We start from the raw sequence: 15,616 nt of genomic DNA on the forward strand, positions 1-15,616 counted from the left end.
TATCCAATTCTCACGAAAATTTTCACTATGGACTATTAATTACAATTGTTTTATGAGAGTGGCTTTTCCTAATTTATTTCCAGATTATGATTTACATAAGCCAGATGCTATTAAAAGGCTTGTTTTACATAATCTAATTAAATAGAAATAATTTTAGTTTTGAAAAACTATTAGAAATATATCCAGCTGCTTTCACATTTCCTCTGTGGTTTCTTACCAAAGTTAGTCTCATACAACTGTAAGTAGCTGACCCACTTAGGCTAGGTCTGGACTTTTCACCAACTCTAGGAGGATAGTAGCAGAACAAATCTTTTCAGTCACCTGCTAACATCTTTGTGGGCTCTTCTTCACCATTGAGGAAAGAAATCATCTAGAAGGCTTCATAATGTCCAATGCTGAAAACTCTGAGCAGCCTCCAGGTATTTTTTTAATTCAAAATCCTATATCATTTTAATGAAAATAAAATTTTAATTCTTTGTCTATCATAACTGCTGGTTATGATTATAACAGAGACATAAAGGCCTGTAATTTCTTTAATATTTTTCAGATATACTGATAGCATACTTTTAAATAAAATTAACAGAAATAATAATCTGTTTCCTGGCTCAACCCAAAGTGTAATCAATCATTTAAATAGTTTTAGCTGAGTGGGCTGTTGGATGGAAATGTGATTTGAATGTCTTTGATTTCACTACTACTATAATATTGTTTTTCTAGCAATTTTTGAAAATAGTAATGAATCTTTTAAATTAAGTTCTAATATCATTTGCTTTACAAGATTATAAATTAATTGTGCATTTTCTTTATGCTAAAAGAAATCACAGAGGAGACAGAGACAATTCCTATTGTAGACTTGGAACCACCACTTGGCCTTCCTCCTCCCCTTCCTTCACCTCCTCCTTCTCCTCCTCCTCCTCCTCCAGAAGGTGAATGGAGAACAATCTCTGAGCCCACTAGGATGAATGGTACAGTATATATACACCAGATTTTATGCATTTATGTTCTCTCTTTGTTATCTTAAGGTACTTTACCTGATTTTACTTTTCTCTAGCTGTTACTATTTGGGAATTTTACAATTTAGAGAAAATACAGAGATTAAAAATTTTCAAAATGTATATAGAAGTAAAACAAAAACACATTGTCTAACAAAGACATACACTAAAGAAAATACTCAAAGGTAAAAGAAGCCATTTGTCCAAATTTAGACATGTTTCCTGACATGAAATTGAGAGACTTAAACATGATCAAAATTCAAAATTTAAAATATGATCATGATTTAAACCTACACTCCGATGTTTATAGCAGCAATGTCCACAATAGCCAAACTGTGGAAGGAGCCTTGGTGTCCACCGAAAGATGAATGGATAAAGAAGATGTAGTATATGTATACAATGGAATATTACTCAGCCATTAAATTTCAGCAAACTTGTAAAAAAAATCAAGAAAGGTAGAACCCAACTGTATGATTTCCTCCTTTTGATCATAATGAAGCATTTAGTAGAGCAGGATTTCTCAACCTCAGCACCACTGACATTTTGGGCTAGATAACTGTTGTGGGGGATGGTCCAATGACTATAGGACATTTAGCAGCATCTGTGGCTTCTACTCACTAGACACCAGTAGCACTTACCCCTCAACTATGACACCAAGAATGTCTCTACACACTTACAAATGCCACTTGGGGACAAAATTGCCTCTGGTTGATAACCACCATTACATTATTCAGAAAGTTGAGGAAATTATTTGGACATTACTTATTAATATTATAACCATTCTATATGATGGCGACATTTCACCTTATTTTGGAAGTGTAATTCTTCAGAAGTATAAATACTTTTTTTACACTAGAGTCTATAAGTTTATTTCAGAAGGAAATCAAGGAAAGGCTATAAACAATGATGACTGAAAGTTTGTTTTCTAGAATGACAATGTAACATATTATTGTAGTGAAACTGAAGAAATTATAGATGATGTTTGTCCTGAAAGCAATTATCACCCAGTTAAATATTCCATAATATTTATGGTAATTCTTTAGTGGAAGGATATACCACTAGTCAGCAAGTTCAAATAAAGAATTCTATCTTAACAATAACAGAGGTTTAAAATAAATAGGGATGCCTGGGTGGCTCAGCGGTTTAGCGCCTGCCTTTGGCCCAGGGCCTTATCCTGGAGACCCGGGACTGAGTCCCACGTCAGGCTCCCTGCATGGAGCCTGCTTCTCCCTCGGCCTGTGTCTCTGACTCTGTTTCTCTCCCTCTCTCTCTCTCTCTGTGTCTCTCATGAATGAATAAATAAAATCTTAAAAATAAAATAAAATAATTAAATACTTCCCCATCTGATTATATTAGTGAGGATAAGATAATCTGAACTGAAATATTATAGTTGGCATTTAAGGATATTTAATACCTGTATGTAAAATTTTCATCTGTGGTGGAAATCCCCAAGACCATGCTCAGGTTTGATGATTGGCTGGGAGAATTCATGTGGATATATGTACTTACAGCTAAGGTTTATGACAATGCAAGGATACCAAACATAGGCAGCACAGGGAAAAAGTACAGGGAGTGAAGAATAGTGGAGAGGAGGCTCAAGCTTCCAAGTGTCTTTTCCTAGTACAGTCACATGGGTCACACAAATTCCTTCAGTAAGTTCTGACAATGTGCCCTCCCAGGAAACTCATTAGAGAATTGGTGTTTAGGATCTTTATTGGAGCTGATTATAGAGGCAATCTGTGGCTGGCATGTAACAAAATTCCAGACAGAATTCCAGAAGGAAAATAGGTCTTCATCATATATTATGTGGTGTGCACAAACAGTTCAGGAATAATGACCCACTCTTATCAATAACTGTGGTGGGAATCCTCCTGATATCTAGGTTTCCAGATGCCAGCCAAGGCCAACCTTACAAGCAGACCTTTCAAATAATGGTAATCGGGTCTGCTATGCTAACCATTTCTGCACATCCTGTTAAGTAGGTTTTTTTTTTTTTTTCTTCTCAGTCAGCCTAAAAGTTCACAGTAATTCACACGTTGGATAATATCAGAAAATTTGAGACATTTTAGAGCAATAACAAATGGAAAATAATGGTATTAATCTTTCAAATGACAGAAGCTCACAGTATCTCTAATTATCCTTCACTCTGTTTCTCAGCTTCTTCTTTTCCTTTTCTCTGTAAGGAATCACTCCTGTGATCCTGGGAATCTTCAGCCTGCTGGTCTTGATATTTTGTGGATTCTTTGGTTATCAATGTAAGTCTGATTAATTAGGGGAGATTTTTTCTTATATTTTTTAAACCATTTTCAGATAACAGTTTTAGGTAAACATTTGGTTACCACAGTGAAAAAAGAACAGGCAAAAAATGACACGAAATTATCACAACTTTTTACTACATGAATGAATTTAACCTTGTGAACTCTCAATAACTGCAATATTTTTCCAGGAAGGCAATTTTATTGCAATTACTGTAGAGATATTGATAGTAATGATTATTATTATTTGAAAATTATAATTTCCTAAGAAATAAGCTCAATGAATTTACAACAGTACTTAGAAATCAGAAAATAACTTCTTTAATGATTTGTTTAAATTTTCAATGTCTCTAGCAGCCTAAATTAGATCAATAGAATGTTTTTATTATTACTAAAATTATTTCCAACTGGTGATTTAAAAGTAAATGTTCTTCTTTGATATCACTAGTTTGATACTCAAAATTCTATAATTTTGATCCAGAGGTGAAATTCTAAACATTAAATCAACCAGTCATGATGCTAAAAGATTTATTCAAGACATTGTTGTTTTTGCTGTTTGTTTTATTGGGTTGGACCATTTTATATTAATAGAAACATGCATTCAAATTTATAAGGAAATTATGTTGATATTTTAGATTTAAGCATAGACTTCAGACGTAATAGTGGATAAATGAAAGAGTATTTGGCCAACTATCTTTTCACAGCTTTTGAAAACATTTATGGAGAACTTTCGTAAGGAGAAAAGTAAAAAAAAAAAAAGTACTTTATAATTGAATACACTGCTGTTTTGTAATTAAGCATGTGTTTTATATGTATTGGGAATTCTTGTTCTTAGACTTTCAAACTGTTGAGGTAACAACAACCAATATGAAGAGCCTTCACGAATGGATGGAGCTTTTCCAAAACAGAACCGAAAAATGTCTAAAGATCCAAAAAGTTCTTGCCCAAAATAAAGGTAATATGAGAGTTAGAACAAACTCTCTATACAGAATGCTAGTTTCTTTTTGCAGCCCTAAAATGGTTGGTTGCATAATGTAAATGGTTGGTTGCTCTCTGACACAGCAGCATGGTGATTTTGATGGCTTCTTACCTCTTCTCCCCATCATCTTCTGAAACTGAGTGAGTCACACATTTATGAGACACAGCCTCCTACATTAACTATCTCATTCCCTCATTTATTCATTCATATTTTTTCTGTGCACACTAAATAATAGCCATTAGGCTGGTGATCAGTATGAACATCACCTTTAGGAAGTTCAGGAGAAGGCATATATAAACCAAAAAAAAAATCAAAATGTCCAGATGTGTAGTAGAGATATGTGCAAAATATTTAGGGAGCATGGAAATGGGAGAATTTAAATATATGAAAAATCATAGTGTTTTCATAGTTGCTAAATTCCTCCTAAGGAGAGAAGTTTAAAATACTAGAGTCATCATAAAGCTTATTTTATGCTAAATAATTATAATATAAAATAGACTGTTTATGATAAAGAGATATTTTTTTTTACAAAGGCCTTGCATTACAATGTTATTTCCTGTGAAGTATCAAATTTATATCGAATAATTAAATCAGCCCATCTGAGAGTCCTTTAGTGATATGTTGTGTTAAAAGACAGGTTCCTTTCTTTTTTCCTTTTTTTTTTTTTAAGATTTTATTAATTTATTCATGAGAGAGACAGAGGCAGAGACACAGGCAGAGGGTGAAGCAGGGTCCATGCAGGGAGGCCAACATGGGACTCAGTCCCGGGTGTCCAGGATCATGCCCTGGGCCTAAGGCGGCACTAAACCGCTGAGCCACCTGGGCTGCCCTCTTTTTCTTTTCTTTTTTTTTTTTAATTGATATATGCTTAACATATAACATTGTGTAAGTTTGGGGTGTATGACATGTTGGTTTAATGCATTTACATATTGCAATATGATTACTGGAGTAGTGTATCATGTCACATAATTATTTAAATTTTGTATGAGAGCAAGTAAAATCTAGTCTCTTAGGAAGTTTGAATTTATAATACAGTATTGCTGACTATGACCATGATGTGTGCATTTTAAAAGGCTGGTTTCTAAGCAATTGATTATTTCAGCTAGAGATGAAACTAATTCAGAAGAGAAGGGAATTGAACCAAAAATATCTGTATATTTGCCACTTGATAATTTCATTATTATGACTCTTAAAATCGCAAAAAATAATCCAATGTAATGTGTATTCTCATCTATTAAGTCCTATTGTCCTATGTAGAAACCCTACAGTGGGTCCAAAGCCAGAAGGAGTATCTCATTGAGGCTTTACAAGAACTAAAGGAGAAACAAGGTAATGTGAAAGAAATCAAGAAAATTCCGAGTTGATAATTATTTTTTAAAAATAATAAGTCTTAATAGCAGTCATATTTATCTTAAAAGGGAAACATATGAAGCAATAGGCCTTGTTTGTGGGCTCTGAGGATCTATGGGCTCTAAGCTATAAATATCTTTTTCTTCCTAGGAGACAGGTGTGGACCTCCTCTGAATCACTGGGTTCAATACAAAGACTACTGCTACCATCAAACTATGGAAATGGTTTCTTGGTTAAACTGTTCTGATCTTTGTATCTCTTTGAATGCTACATTTTTAAAGACAGAAAGGAGTGTATTGAAGGTGAGATTGTATTTTATTCTTTGCTTCTGGGATATGAATATGTAGCAGGACCACCCAAAGGAAGTAGTGTTCACTGTGGCTGTAAGAGCAGAGAAAGGAATACTCTCTTGCTTCATTTTTCACTCATCTTTTCTTGGTGTGCTGTGCTTCAGCACACCTTTCTTTTCCCAACACACCAGGCATAACTTCCCTGTAAAAACATTGCATTTGCTGCTCCCACCGCATGCAATGTTCTTCTCTCATATAGCCATGACTAACCACTTCAAGTATGCATTCATTCAGTTATCACCTTCTCAATGAGCCTGCCCTGGGAACCCATTTTACTTTGCAACGTGTGCATCAGTGCCCACCTTCCATCATCCGCAGTTGCCCTCCTCTGTACTCCTAGTTCTTCTGGCCCTGCTCTAATTTTTTTTTGCCTTTCCTTTCCTTTCCTTTCCTTTCCTTTCCTTTCCTTTCCTTTCCTTTCCTTTCCTTTCCTTTCCTTTCCTTTCCTTCATTATTTTATTATTTTAATTGCAGTATGGTTTACATACAGTGTTATAGTAGTTTCGAGAATACAACATAGTGATTCAACAATTCTATATGTTATTCAGTGCTTATCATGATGTGTACTCTTTTTTTTTAAAAAAAATTAACTCATTCTATTTAATTCCAAGATAATGAAATTATTCTTTATTTTTTGTTAAGTGTACTCTAATCCCCATAACCTAATTCACCCATCCCTCCCCTCCTCTCTGGTAACCATCAGTTTGTTCTCTCTAGTCAAGAGTCTGGTTTTGATTTATCTCTTTTTTCCTTTGTTCTTTTGTTTTGTTTCTTAAATTCCACATATATGTGAAATCATATGGTATTTGTCTTTCTCTGACTAGCTTATTTTGAATGGCATTATACCCTTTAGATCCACCCATGTTGCAAATGTCAAGACTTTCTTCTTTTTAAGGCTGGGTAATATTCCATCATATATGTATATATGTATATACATACATACATACATACAACATCTTCTGTATTTATTCATCTCTTGATGAATCCTTGAGCTGTTTCCATTTCTTGGCTGTTGTTAATAATGCTGCAATAAAAATAGGGATACATATATCTTTTCAAATTAATGTTTAGTATTCTTTGGGTAAATATCCCTTAGTGCAGTTACTGGATGATTGGGTAGCTCTTTTAATATTTTGCAGAACCTCCATACTATGTTCCACATTGGCTGTGCCAGTTGCATTCCCATCAACAGTGCATGAGGATTCCTTTTCCTTTTTTTCCACATCCTGGCCAACAAGTGTTGTTTCTTTGTTGTTGACATTAGCCATTATGACAGGTGTGAGATGATATCTCATTGTGGTTCATTGCTTTAATTTCTTTTATAGGATTTCTCATCTTTTTACATATCATTAGTATATATGATGTTTACTTCTATCTGGACTCAATACCCCCAAGCTGGGATTTTCCTCCTTTTTGTTCAATTGTATAGTTTGATCTAGAAGACTAAGCACAGCATTGAATAAGTGACAAAATGAGTTAAGAAAGGTAATTCATTTTTAGTGTACAGTGTCCTCCTGAATATGTAATTTTATGTTGGCTATCTTTTCTTTTTTTCTTTGCAATTAATTCCTAGTTTGAGAAAAGCACAGATGCTACAGAACTGAATTTTTTTTTGATATTTCCTTTATCAGTGGACATATATATACTGCAGTATTTTTATTTTTGTTTCTTTTACTTCTCACCTGACACAAATTCCGTATTTTTCATCTCTAATGTGCTTTTAGTATTAATACTTTTGTACTTGTTGGTTCCATGCAGACTATCATGAAATTAATTGTAGTAAATCGTACTTGGCTTGGCCTGTCTTACAAGGAGGAGGACAATGAATGGAAGTGGGAGGATGGCTCCTCTCCTTCTCCTCGGCTGTAAGTTTCCAATATATAACCCAATTCCTAATTCCTTTCTTAATGTCTTTTGCTTAAAGAACTTGAGGAAATAGAGATTACCAGGGACAGAATTGAGACAAGTCATTTAGATATTTCATAATTAGTGTAACTATGCCTCTATGATTAGATGATCTGATTAATTACAATTTTGGATAAGGAATGTAATGTGGAGAAGAATATTATTATATATAAAGTTTGGGACATCTCTGTTGTTCTTAGGGGAAGAAGTATAAAATTGTCACTCCTTGGCCAAGGAATTTGGGTCCTTTTTATGGTTTCAAGCACATATTGGTTAATTGTGATCCAGAAACACTGCATTAGACAACTACGGCAAAAAAAAAAAAAAAAATATATATATATATATATATATTATAAATCTGTTTCATCACTATGTGACAAACAGATTTTGTTTATTTTGATAATTTTGATAGTAAATTATTTTTATTTTGTCCTTTTAGGTTATGTTTGTCTAATGTTTAGTGAGACTTTTTTCCTATAACCATTAATAATACTTTTGACCTTTTATCCTATTTATTTTTAATTTTTTTGGAATGGTTTCTTATATATTAAGTTTCTAAGACATGAATATTTTTCTGGACTTTCCTATACTGTTGTGTCAAATTATTTGTCTATGCTTATGTTCATGGTTGATAATTTTATTTATTACTTTTTTGGGTTTTAAATATGAATTTTATTCTTCTTCCTTTGCCAAATGAAATATCATATTTGCTTTCAAATAACATTCTTTCATTTTAAATTATTCAGAAATGCAAGATATATCTTTGGCATATTTTCATTATAAGTGTCCAAATAAGTTTGTCTTGTAGGAAATATAATTTTCAAATTAATAGTTATAAAGGATAAATGGGTTTAATATTACCATCTCAAAATTGCTTTAAATATGCTGGGTTTTTTTAATGAAGACTTTGATATTATTATATCAGGTTTCTTATGTGATCATGATCTCTTTATATAGGTTAATCACATTCCCACAATCACAATAAATTTCATCAATCTTCTAGAAAAGGAGGAATGTTATAAATACTATGACAATAAAAATATTTCTTAATTTTAGTAACCAGACTCAAGATGACGTTGTATAATGTGGTTGATCATTTTTGTTATTAGAATTTTGTGACTTGAATGTTTTCTTCTATTTCAAACCCTGTACAATGTTTGATACACAGAATACTCAATAGGTGTGTTGAATTAATGAATGGAAGAATGCATAAAATATCTTGGAAATTTATTTTTCTTACTCAGTTCAAAATTCCCTTTTTCCTAATTTCTTTGGCATTTTGAAAAGGAATGTATTATGCATTTAATAATTGAGTAGATAAACTTTACCTTTTCCCAGAAGTACTAGATAATCAATTTTGCTGTGGAGTTGATGAAAGGTAGTTTTATTGACAATGACCTAAAAAACTCTAGATCTCTAGTCAAGGACTAAATTCAATCAGAGTATTTGATAACATCTGCTGTATGGCATTTATGTCAGTAGTGATTTTGTAGATTGAAGAACACATCAGATCAGAGGGAAGAGTTCTGACATATTACACACACACACATAAGTACATATATACATTTTAAATTTCATTGCTAATATTGGCTATCTAATATAATGTATTTACAAGCAAAATACTCCACCATCTGCAGCTGTACGTGCATAGTTGAGTGGTTTCTATTATGCCAATTTATACTTAAAACATAATTTTATATCTCAAGTCATATGTCCTTTCATGCTATTGCCATAATTTTCTAGCCAGAGCATTCTCTTTCTCACTAGGCTGGTGTATATTTTCCCACTTGTAAATAATTATCATATTTTGTGATACTTATTTATGGGTTCTATACTCATCTCTTCTATCAATGCATGAGTTCTTTATTCAAAAGAGGGAGAGAGTCTTTACTGCCTTGTTTGACAGCACTAGGCATAATGAATTTCACACAGTAGTTTTTAAATAACACTAGTTTGAACATAGTGAGTTTGACCAGTGACTTGTGTTTTCTACATTTCCCCAGGGGTTTGCCAGAGCGAAATCTGGATTTCCAAGGGAATTGTGTGTATGTAAATTCACACACTGTTGGTACTGATAACTGCACTAAGTCCTCTTCATGCTTGTGTGAGAAGGCTGCCCACTAAAAATCAGACGAAGAAAGTTAAGAGAAAAGCTATGAAGCTCACATCTCAGACTCAAGATATGCCAGTCTTTATTCTATTGTTTTTTTTCCATATTATTTGTAACTTTTTTTTTCATGGCAGAAACTGATAATGACTTTATGATAGAAGAAAGCAACATCTAAAGTTGTAGCAGGAATACCACAGTAACCCAGAAAAGTTAGAAATTCAGAACCTGTTTGATTTTGTGAGAGTTATATAAATGAACTAATAAACATGTCATTTATTGTGACCACTTAGTCTTTTTGGATCTGTTTTATATTTCAAAGTCTATTTATTCATTTATAGTTATGATCCTATGGAAACAAACCTTCAGAAGAAATATAATGGGAAATATAAGCAATAAATGATTTAACACATACAAAGGATGTAAAAAAATACAGAATATCACAGCAACAAAAAGCATGACATTAAAAAATAAAACAAATTTCTGAAGTCATCTATTTTCAAAATTGCTTGCAGAAGTCTTCCTAGCACATTTTAAATATATGTTTCACTTATATCTTCAATTCCTTACTTCCCCTTTTAGTGGAAAAAAATATATTTCCTGTCAAAGGCTACTTTTAAATAGACTTGGATCAACCCTTAATTATCTCCCCACACTGTTTCAAGCTTTATGTCATTAATTTTCCCATCACATACATGCAACCACTTCCATTTAAAGTACTTTACTTCCAAGAACATACCCATGCATCTGTACCCATCCGGTTCTATGCATATCCCCTTCAATTTGCCTCTTATGTAGGCTTCTTTTCAAAGTAAATGCGCTCAAAGGAAGAATCCACCCAGATTATATACTTTCTCACTTTCCGATAATTACCCAGAACATCGTTATTTGTCTTTTCTTTTTCTCTTCTTTATTGAGACTGCTTTTGTTTAAAATGCTAATGGTCTATTTGTTAGTCATTCATTCATTTCAAATTTTTTTATATGTCTTTCTGGTTTAGGCAGTGTGTTTAATTCACAAATCCAATTTATTTCAATGCTCATACTATTTACTTACAGAATTTTACTGGATTACTTATTTCATTCTTCTTGACACTTTGTCATAATCATCATCTTTGGATATAATATTATTTTACTTTGAACAGTTCTGCCCCTTCTTGGTTTTCTTCCTTCCACTCTGGTCCTATACTTTTAGTTTCCTTAATAGGTCTTTCTCTAATTGCTCCCTAATGTTTTTTAACTTGAAGTTTTCATTAGGGAACATTCATTTCTTTAGGATGATGTTTGATTTATTGACAGGTGTGGTAAAGAAACCTTTGCTGTTAGAAATTTCAGGCCTGGACTCAAATATTTTCTATTACAATACTTATATATTTGCCATCTGGCACATTATTCATCTATGAGTCTCAATTTCCTAGGTCACAAGATTGGGATGATAATAGCTGTACCTCCTAGCTGTTTGAGGATTAAAGAGCATCATTGTTTAAAGCATTTAGAAGAATGATTAGATTAGAAGAAGTGTTTGGGGTTAGCTACTGTTTTAGATGAGAAGAAAATTTTTATGCTCCTTGTAAACTGTGGAACATAATATGACTTAAAAGTTTTATTGTTAGAAATTTTGGTGATTAAAAAAAAAAGAAATTTTGGTGATTAAATACTCTTCATACATATGAGACTAATCTTTTTACCTCCTTAATCTACCTTCCATTTTCTTTCATTCCTTCCTATTCCCTTTCTTTTTCATTCAATCGTCTGCACAGGTGTTTCTTTCTTTCTTTTTTTTTTTCCTATCTTCTTTTCCTTTTACCTGTTCTACAAGTCATGTTGACTTTATTAATTACAGGTAACAGAATTCAATCTAGCTTTGGAAATATACTTGGTTACTATGTATAATTGAGGAAAAAAAAAGTTTGAGTGAACAAACCAAAGGAAAGGTAGCAAAACAGCTTGGCCACAGGAAAATGAGCTAGGAATCTTAAGTCTACCAGCCACCTGTGCTGATTTTCTCTGCCTTTCTCTTTCCATGTGGGGTTTATTTATTTATTTTTTCATGAAGACACATTCCTTTCTTGTAATTGAAAACATAGACAATAACTACTTTCAGACATTCATGTTATATCTTTTCTTATGAGAGAGTTTCCTATTTAATTTTACTAGAAAAAAATATTTACCATGTTAAGGGAGGGCTAAGCCATCAAAATATGGCCACCTCAGCTATAGGCATATGTATGGAAGGGGGAGGAGTTCTCAGAAAAAAGCCTATAGTCTGACTAACAATAGCATGAATTTCCCTACAATCATACACTGATTTTTCCTGTGTAATAAAAGGGTCCTACAAATCAAATATATTCCTCAGGAAAGTCTAGAGATTTTAAGAAAAATAAAATAAAATAATAGCAAGCATATATTTAAATTTTACTCTGTGTCAAGTGCTATTACAAGTGATTTATATGTGTAAATCAAATTTATCCTCAAATAAAGTAGATTGCAATATTTTATAGAAGAAAGAAGTGGCTAATTTAAACTTTCTAAGGTTATAGAACTTGTTAGTGGCAGAGCTGGAATTTGAACTCTGATATCTTAATGTAAAAGTCTGTGCCCTGAAACACACTAGCATATACATCTTCTCATATATCTATTCAAAGAGGTGTCTAACATAAACATACTATACCACTTAATGGCAGATAAGATTATATTAGAAATGTGGGAAAATAGTGAATAAAAAAATTAATGACTCCATATTAAATACAAAATAGTGAGGAATTCAGAAGACTTTACAGACTTTTCAGTTTTGCAGTAGAATTGGAGTGACAGTTAAAGAGCATGTTCTTTGGAGAGTATATGTGAGAGACAGGTTATTGTATCAAAAATGCTCTTGTGACCAGCACTTTGTGGGAAAGGACAGTATTGGACAGATGAACTGCAACGAACTGACAACCAACTTAGAGCTTCAGCCAACTTAATGGGAATCTCTGAAGCTGGGAAGGTCCATCAGAATAACCTCAAATTGAAGTGAGGGCCAGGTTGTTATCTCTCTCGTATCGCTCAGACATGGATGTAGGTGTCCAGTAGGAAAGTGAGGCAGATGTCTTTAGCTGATGGCAAAACCTCTGGGCTGAGATCTCAGAGGTGTCATGCCTCAGTGTCCCTGGCATCTGTGGAAATTACTATTCTGAAGGGGGAAACAAGGCACAGCACGGCATTCACTATGGAATAAAGAACTCAAACCTAAAGGACTGAGTCAGAATTAGTCAAAAGTCAATGTTATGCATAAGAAGTTTTCTATAGAGAAAATAGCACAGAGAAAGGTTTACTTAGTGACCACTTGACCTCTAATTGAAAGGAGATGGAATAAAAAGGAGCTCTTTTTTTTTTTATCCATTTGAATCAGGTATTTGGAATCATGGATTAAATCCAGTGATATCACTGGATATTTGGTTAGCTGATGGCTCCACTCAGTGGAGAACACAGAAGAAAGAAAAGACTTCTGGAAGTCCAGAATGGTAAGTTTCAGTTGTAATAAATTTGGTATATCTGTGAAATATCCAGCTGATTACATGCTCCTCAAAACAGAGCCCTGTTGTTTTAATGAGAATAGAAACCCTCCTGCTTTATAAACTTCTCTTTTTAACTCATATATACGCAATCAACAATGGAACAAGTGTAGCTAAAACAAAAATTCTCATTCAATTAGTTCTGCATTTAAACTCCATTTTTAGAAGTAAAAATAGTTTTTAAAAAATATTTCCAAATGAAATAGAGGCAAATGAGAAATAAAGCACTTTTGAAAAGTCCTCTCATGCAAATTCAGAATCACCTTGTCCTTAACGCCTCTCAGCCTGTGAATGGACCACAGCGAAAGTAAATAAACACATGCGTAACCTATAGAGTGGAAGTAAGAGAACACATGATGGTGAAGTTCTTCCTATGCCCTGGCAGGTAGTCTCACTGTTCCAGAAATGTCTGCAGAAAATATAGAAGAAAGTTGGGGGCTTGTGAGGGACTTACACAGACTCACACATTGTTAGCAGTAAATCAAAAGACATTTTCTCTTCCACATTTCATTTCTCCAGTGCCAGCAAGAGTTATATCAAACTTTTTGGTGAAGAAAATTGCAATCTAGGGATGTCTGGGTGGTACAGTCAGTTGAGTGTGTGATTCTTGGTTTCAGCTCAGGTTATGATTCAGGGTCATGTGATTGACCCTGTGTTGGGCTCTACACTCAGTGCAGACTCTGCTTGGGATTCTCTCTGCCTCTCCTTCTGCCCTTTCCCCCCTCTAAAATAAATAAATAAATAAATAAATAAATAAATAAATAAATCTTTAAAGAAAGAGAAAACTGTAATCTATTCCTTTTACCACAGTAAAAGAACTACATTCAACAATGCTTTACTAAAGACAGGAAACAGCAACAAGTGGAAGAGAGCAGGCTCGAACATTTTGTGGGCATAGAAACATCACTTTTGACTGTATTTACATAGTTTGCACGTTTGGAAAGGAGTGAAAAACAACCATGTTTTCATCAGTTGGACACTAATATAAAAGCCACTATAACTACACTCTATCCCTTTCATTTCTCTGTGACAAGATGTCAAGTTCATACCCAGCTGTGTTTGCAAGTAGCATAGCTATTTTGCTAACATGGTGTGGAGGTATAATACAATTTATATGCAACACAAAAATACAAAGTCAGCAAAATATAACTGCCAGTCATCTTTTATTAATAAAGATTATTAAAGTAGGACCATGCTGGAGAAGGAGATCTAGCACCATATCTGAGCAGCATCAATATTGAAATGATGCATAGGGGTAAATGGAACCACAGGAGGATGTATTGTTACATAGTCTTGTAAAAGAAAAGAAAGTCGAAAATTAGTATCTTAGAAACTTCTGGACTACAATATTTCAAGAATGATTGAGTGATAAACATGGTGAATACTAAAGAATATCCATTAGGTTTAGCTATAGAGATTATATCATTTGAGATCTTGTAACAGCTTTAATGGTATAGAAGGACAAAAGTTAGATTCACTCGTCAAAAATGGCATAATCTCATTTTTTGTCATGCCTTCTAAAGAATGCAAATCAGACTGAGGAAGATGAGTACCTTATAATTTCATTCATATGTAGAATCTAAACACATACAAAGCAAAAAAAAAAAGACATAGAAAGCAGAAAAAGATCTGTAAATACAGAGAACAAACTGATGGTTGACAGAGGAGAGGGAGATGGAGGGATAAGCAAAATGGGTGAAAGGGAGGGGAAGACACACGCCTCCAGTTATGGAATGAATAAGTCACAGAGATGAGAGGCACAGCATAGGGAATATAGTCAGTCGTATTGTAATAATACATATCGTGACAGATGGTGGCTACACTTGTGAGCATAGCATACCGTATAGACTTGTGGAATGACTTTCTTTTACACCTGCAATGAATGTAGCCTTGTGTGTCAACTATACTCAAAAAATTGGTTTTAGAAGAATAAAAGTTAGGTTTCAGTGGCTTATGAGATGGACAAAGGAAGTTTAGATTTTCTTTTCAAGATGTATAACTTAAGGAGATTGGGCAATAACTGGAGAAGGTGATGGGTTGGGGAAGGTTGATTTATTGGTTACCCAACATCCTCTCTAGTCAGCAGAACTTCTAAACCAGTATGGTCACAGTGGTGTCTTTATTT

General features: G+C 33.5%; 1 protein-coding gene across 2 annotated transcripts; it reads left to right on the forward strand.

Annotated features, from left to right (window-relative positions):
• The first annotated feature begins 242 nt into the window (after positions 1-242).
• LOC112665508 (natural killer cells antigen CD94-like) lies at positions 243-10,223 on the forward strand. 2 transcript variants are annotated; one of them, XM_035707385.2, is made up of 8 exons: positions 243-419; positions 816-965; positions 3,176-3,247; positions 4,083-4,202; positions 5,466-5,555; positions 5,727-5,878; positions 7,685-7,791; positions 9,835-10,223. In XM_035707385.2, exons 1-8 carry the CDS (start codon positions 386-388, stop codon positions 9,953-9,955), a joined length of 846 nt encoding a protein of 281 aa, XP_035563278.2. In that variant the 5' UTR covers positions 243-385; the 3' UTR covers positions 9,956-10,223. The 2 variants fall into 2 exon arrangements, with proteins under 2 accessions (XP_035563278.2, XP_025311105.3); XM_025455320.3 differs by having other exon boundaries at positions 5,484-5,555.
• The last annotated feature ends 5,393 nt before the right edge of the window (positions 10,224-15,616 follow it).

Source organism: Canis lupus, chromosome 27 (genome assembly GCF_003254725.2).
Source record: "Canis lupus dingo isolate Sandy chromosome 27, ASM325472v2, whole genome shotgun sequence".
Lineage (NCBI taxonomy): Eukaryota > Metazoa > Chordata > Mammalia > Carnivora > Canidae > Canis > Canis lupus.

Bases quoted from the DNA above. Each gene is read 5' to 3' on its own strand.
- LOC112665508 (XM_035707385.2), top strand. From the start codon at position 386: ATGTCCAATGCTGAAAACTCTGAGCAGCCTCCAG. The intron at 420-815 runs GTATTTTTTTAA...TTATGCTAAAAG, and splicing joins AAACTCTGAGCAGCCTCCAG to AAATCACAGAGGAGACAGAG. The intron at 5,879-7,684 runs GTGAGATTGTAT...GGTTCCATGCAG, and splicing joins CAGAAAGGAGTGTATTGAAG to ACTATCATGAAATTAATTGT.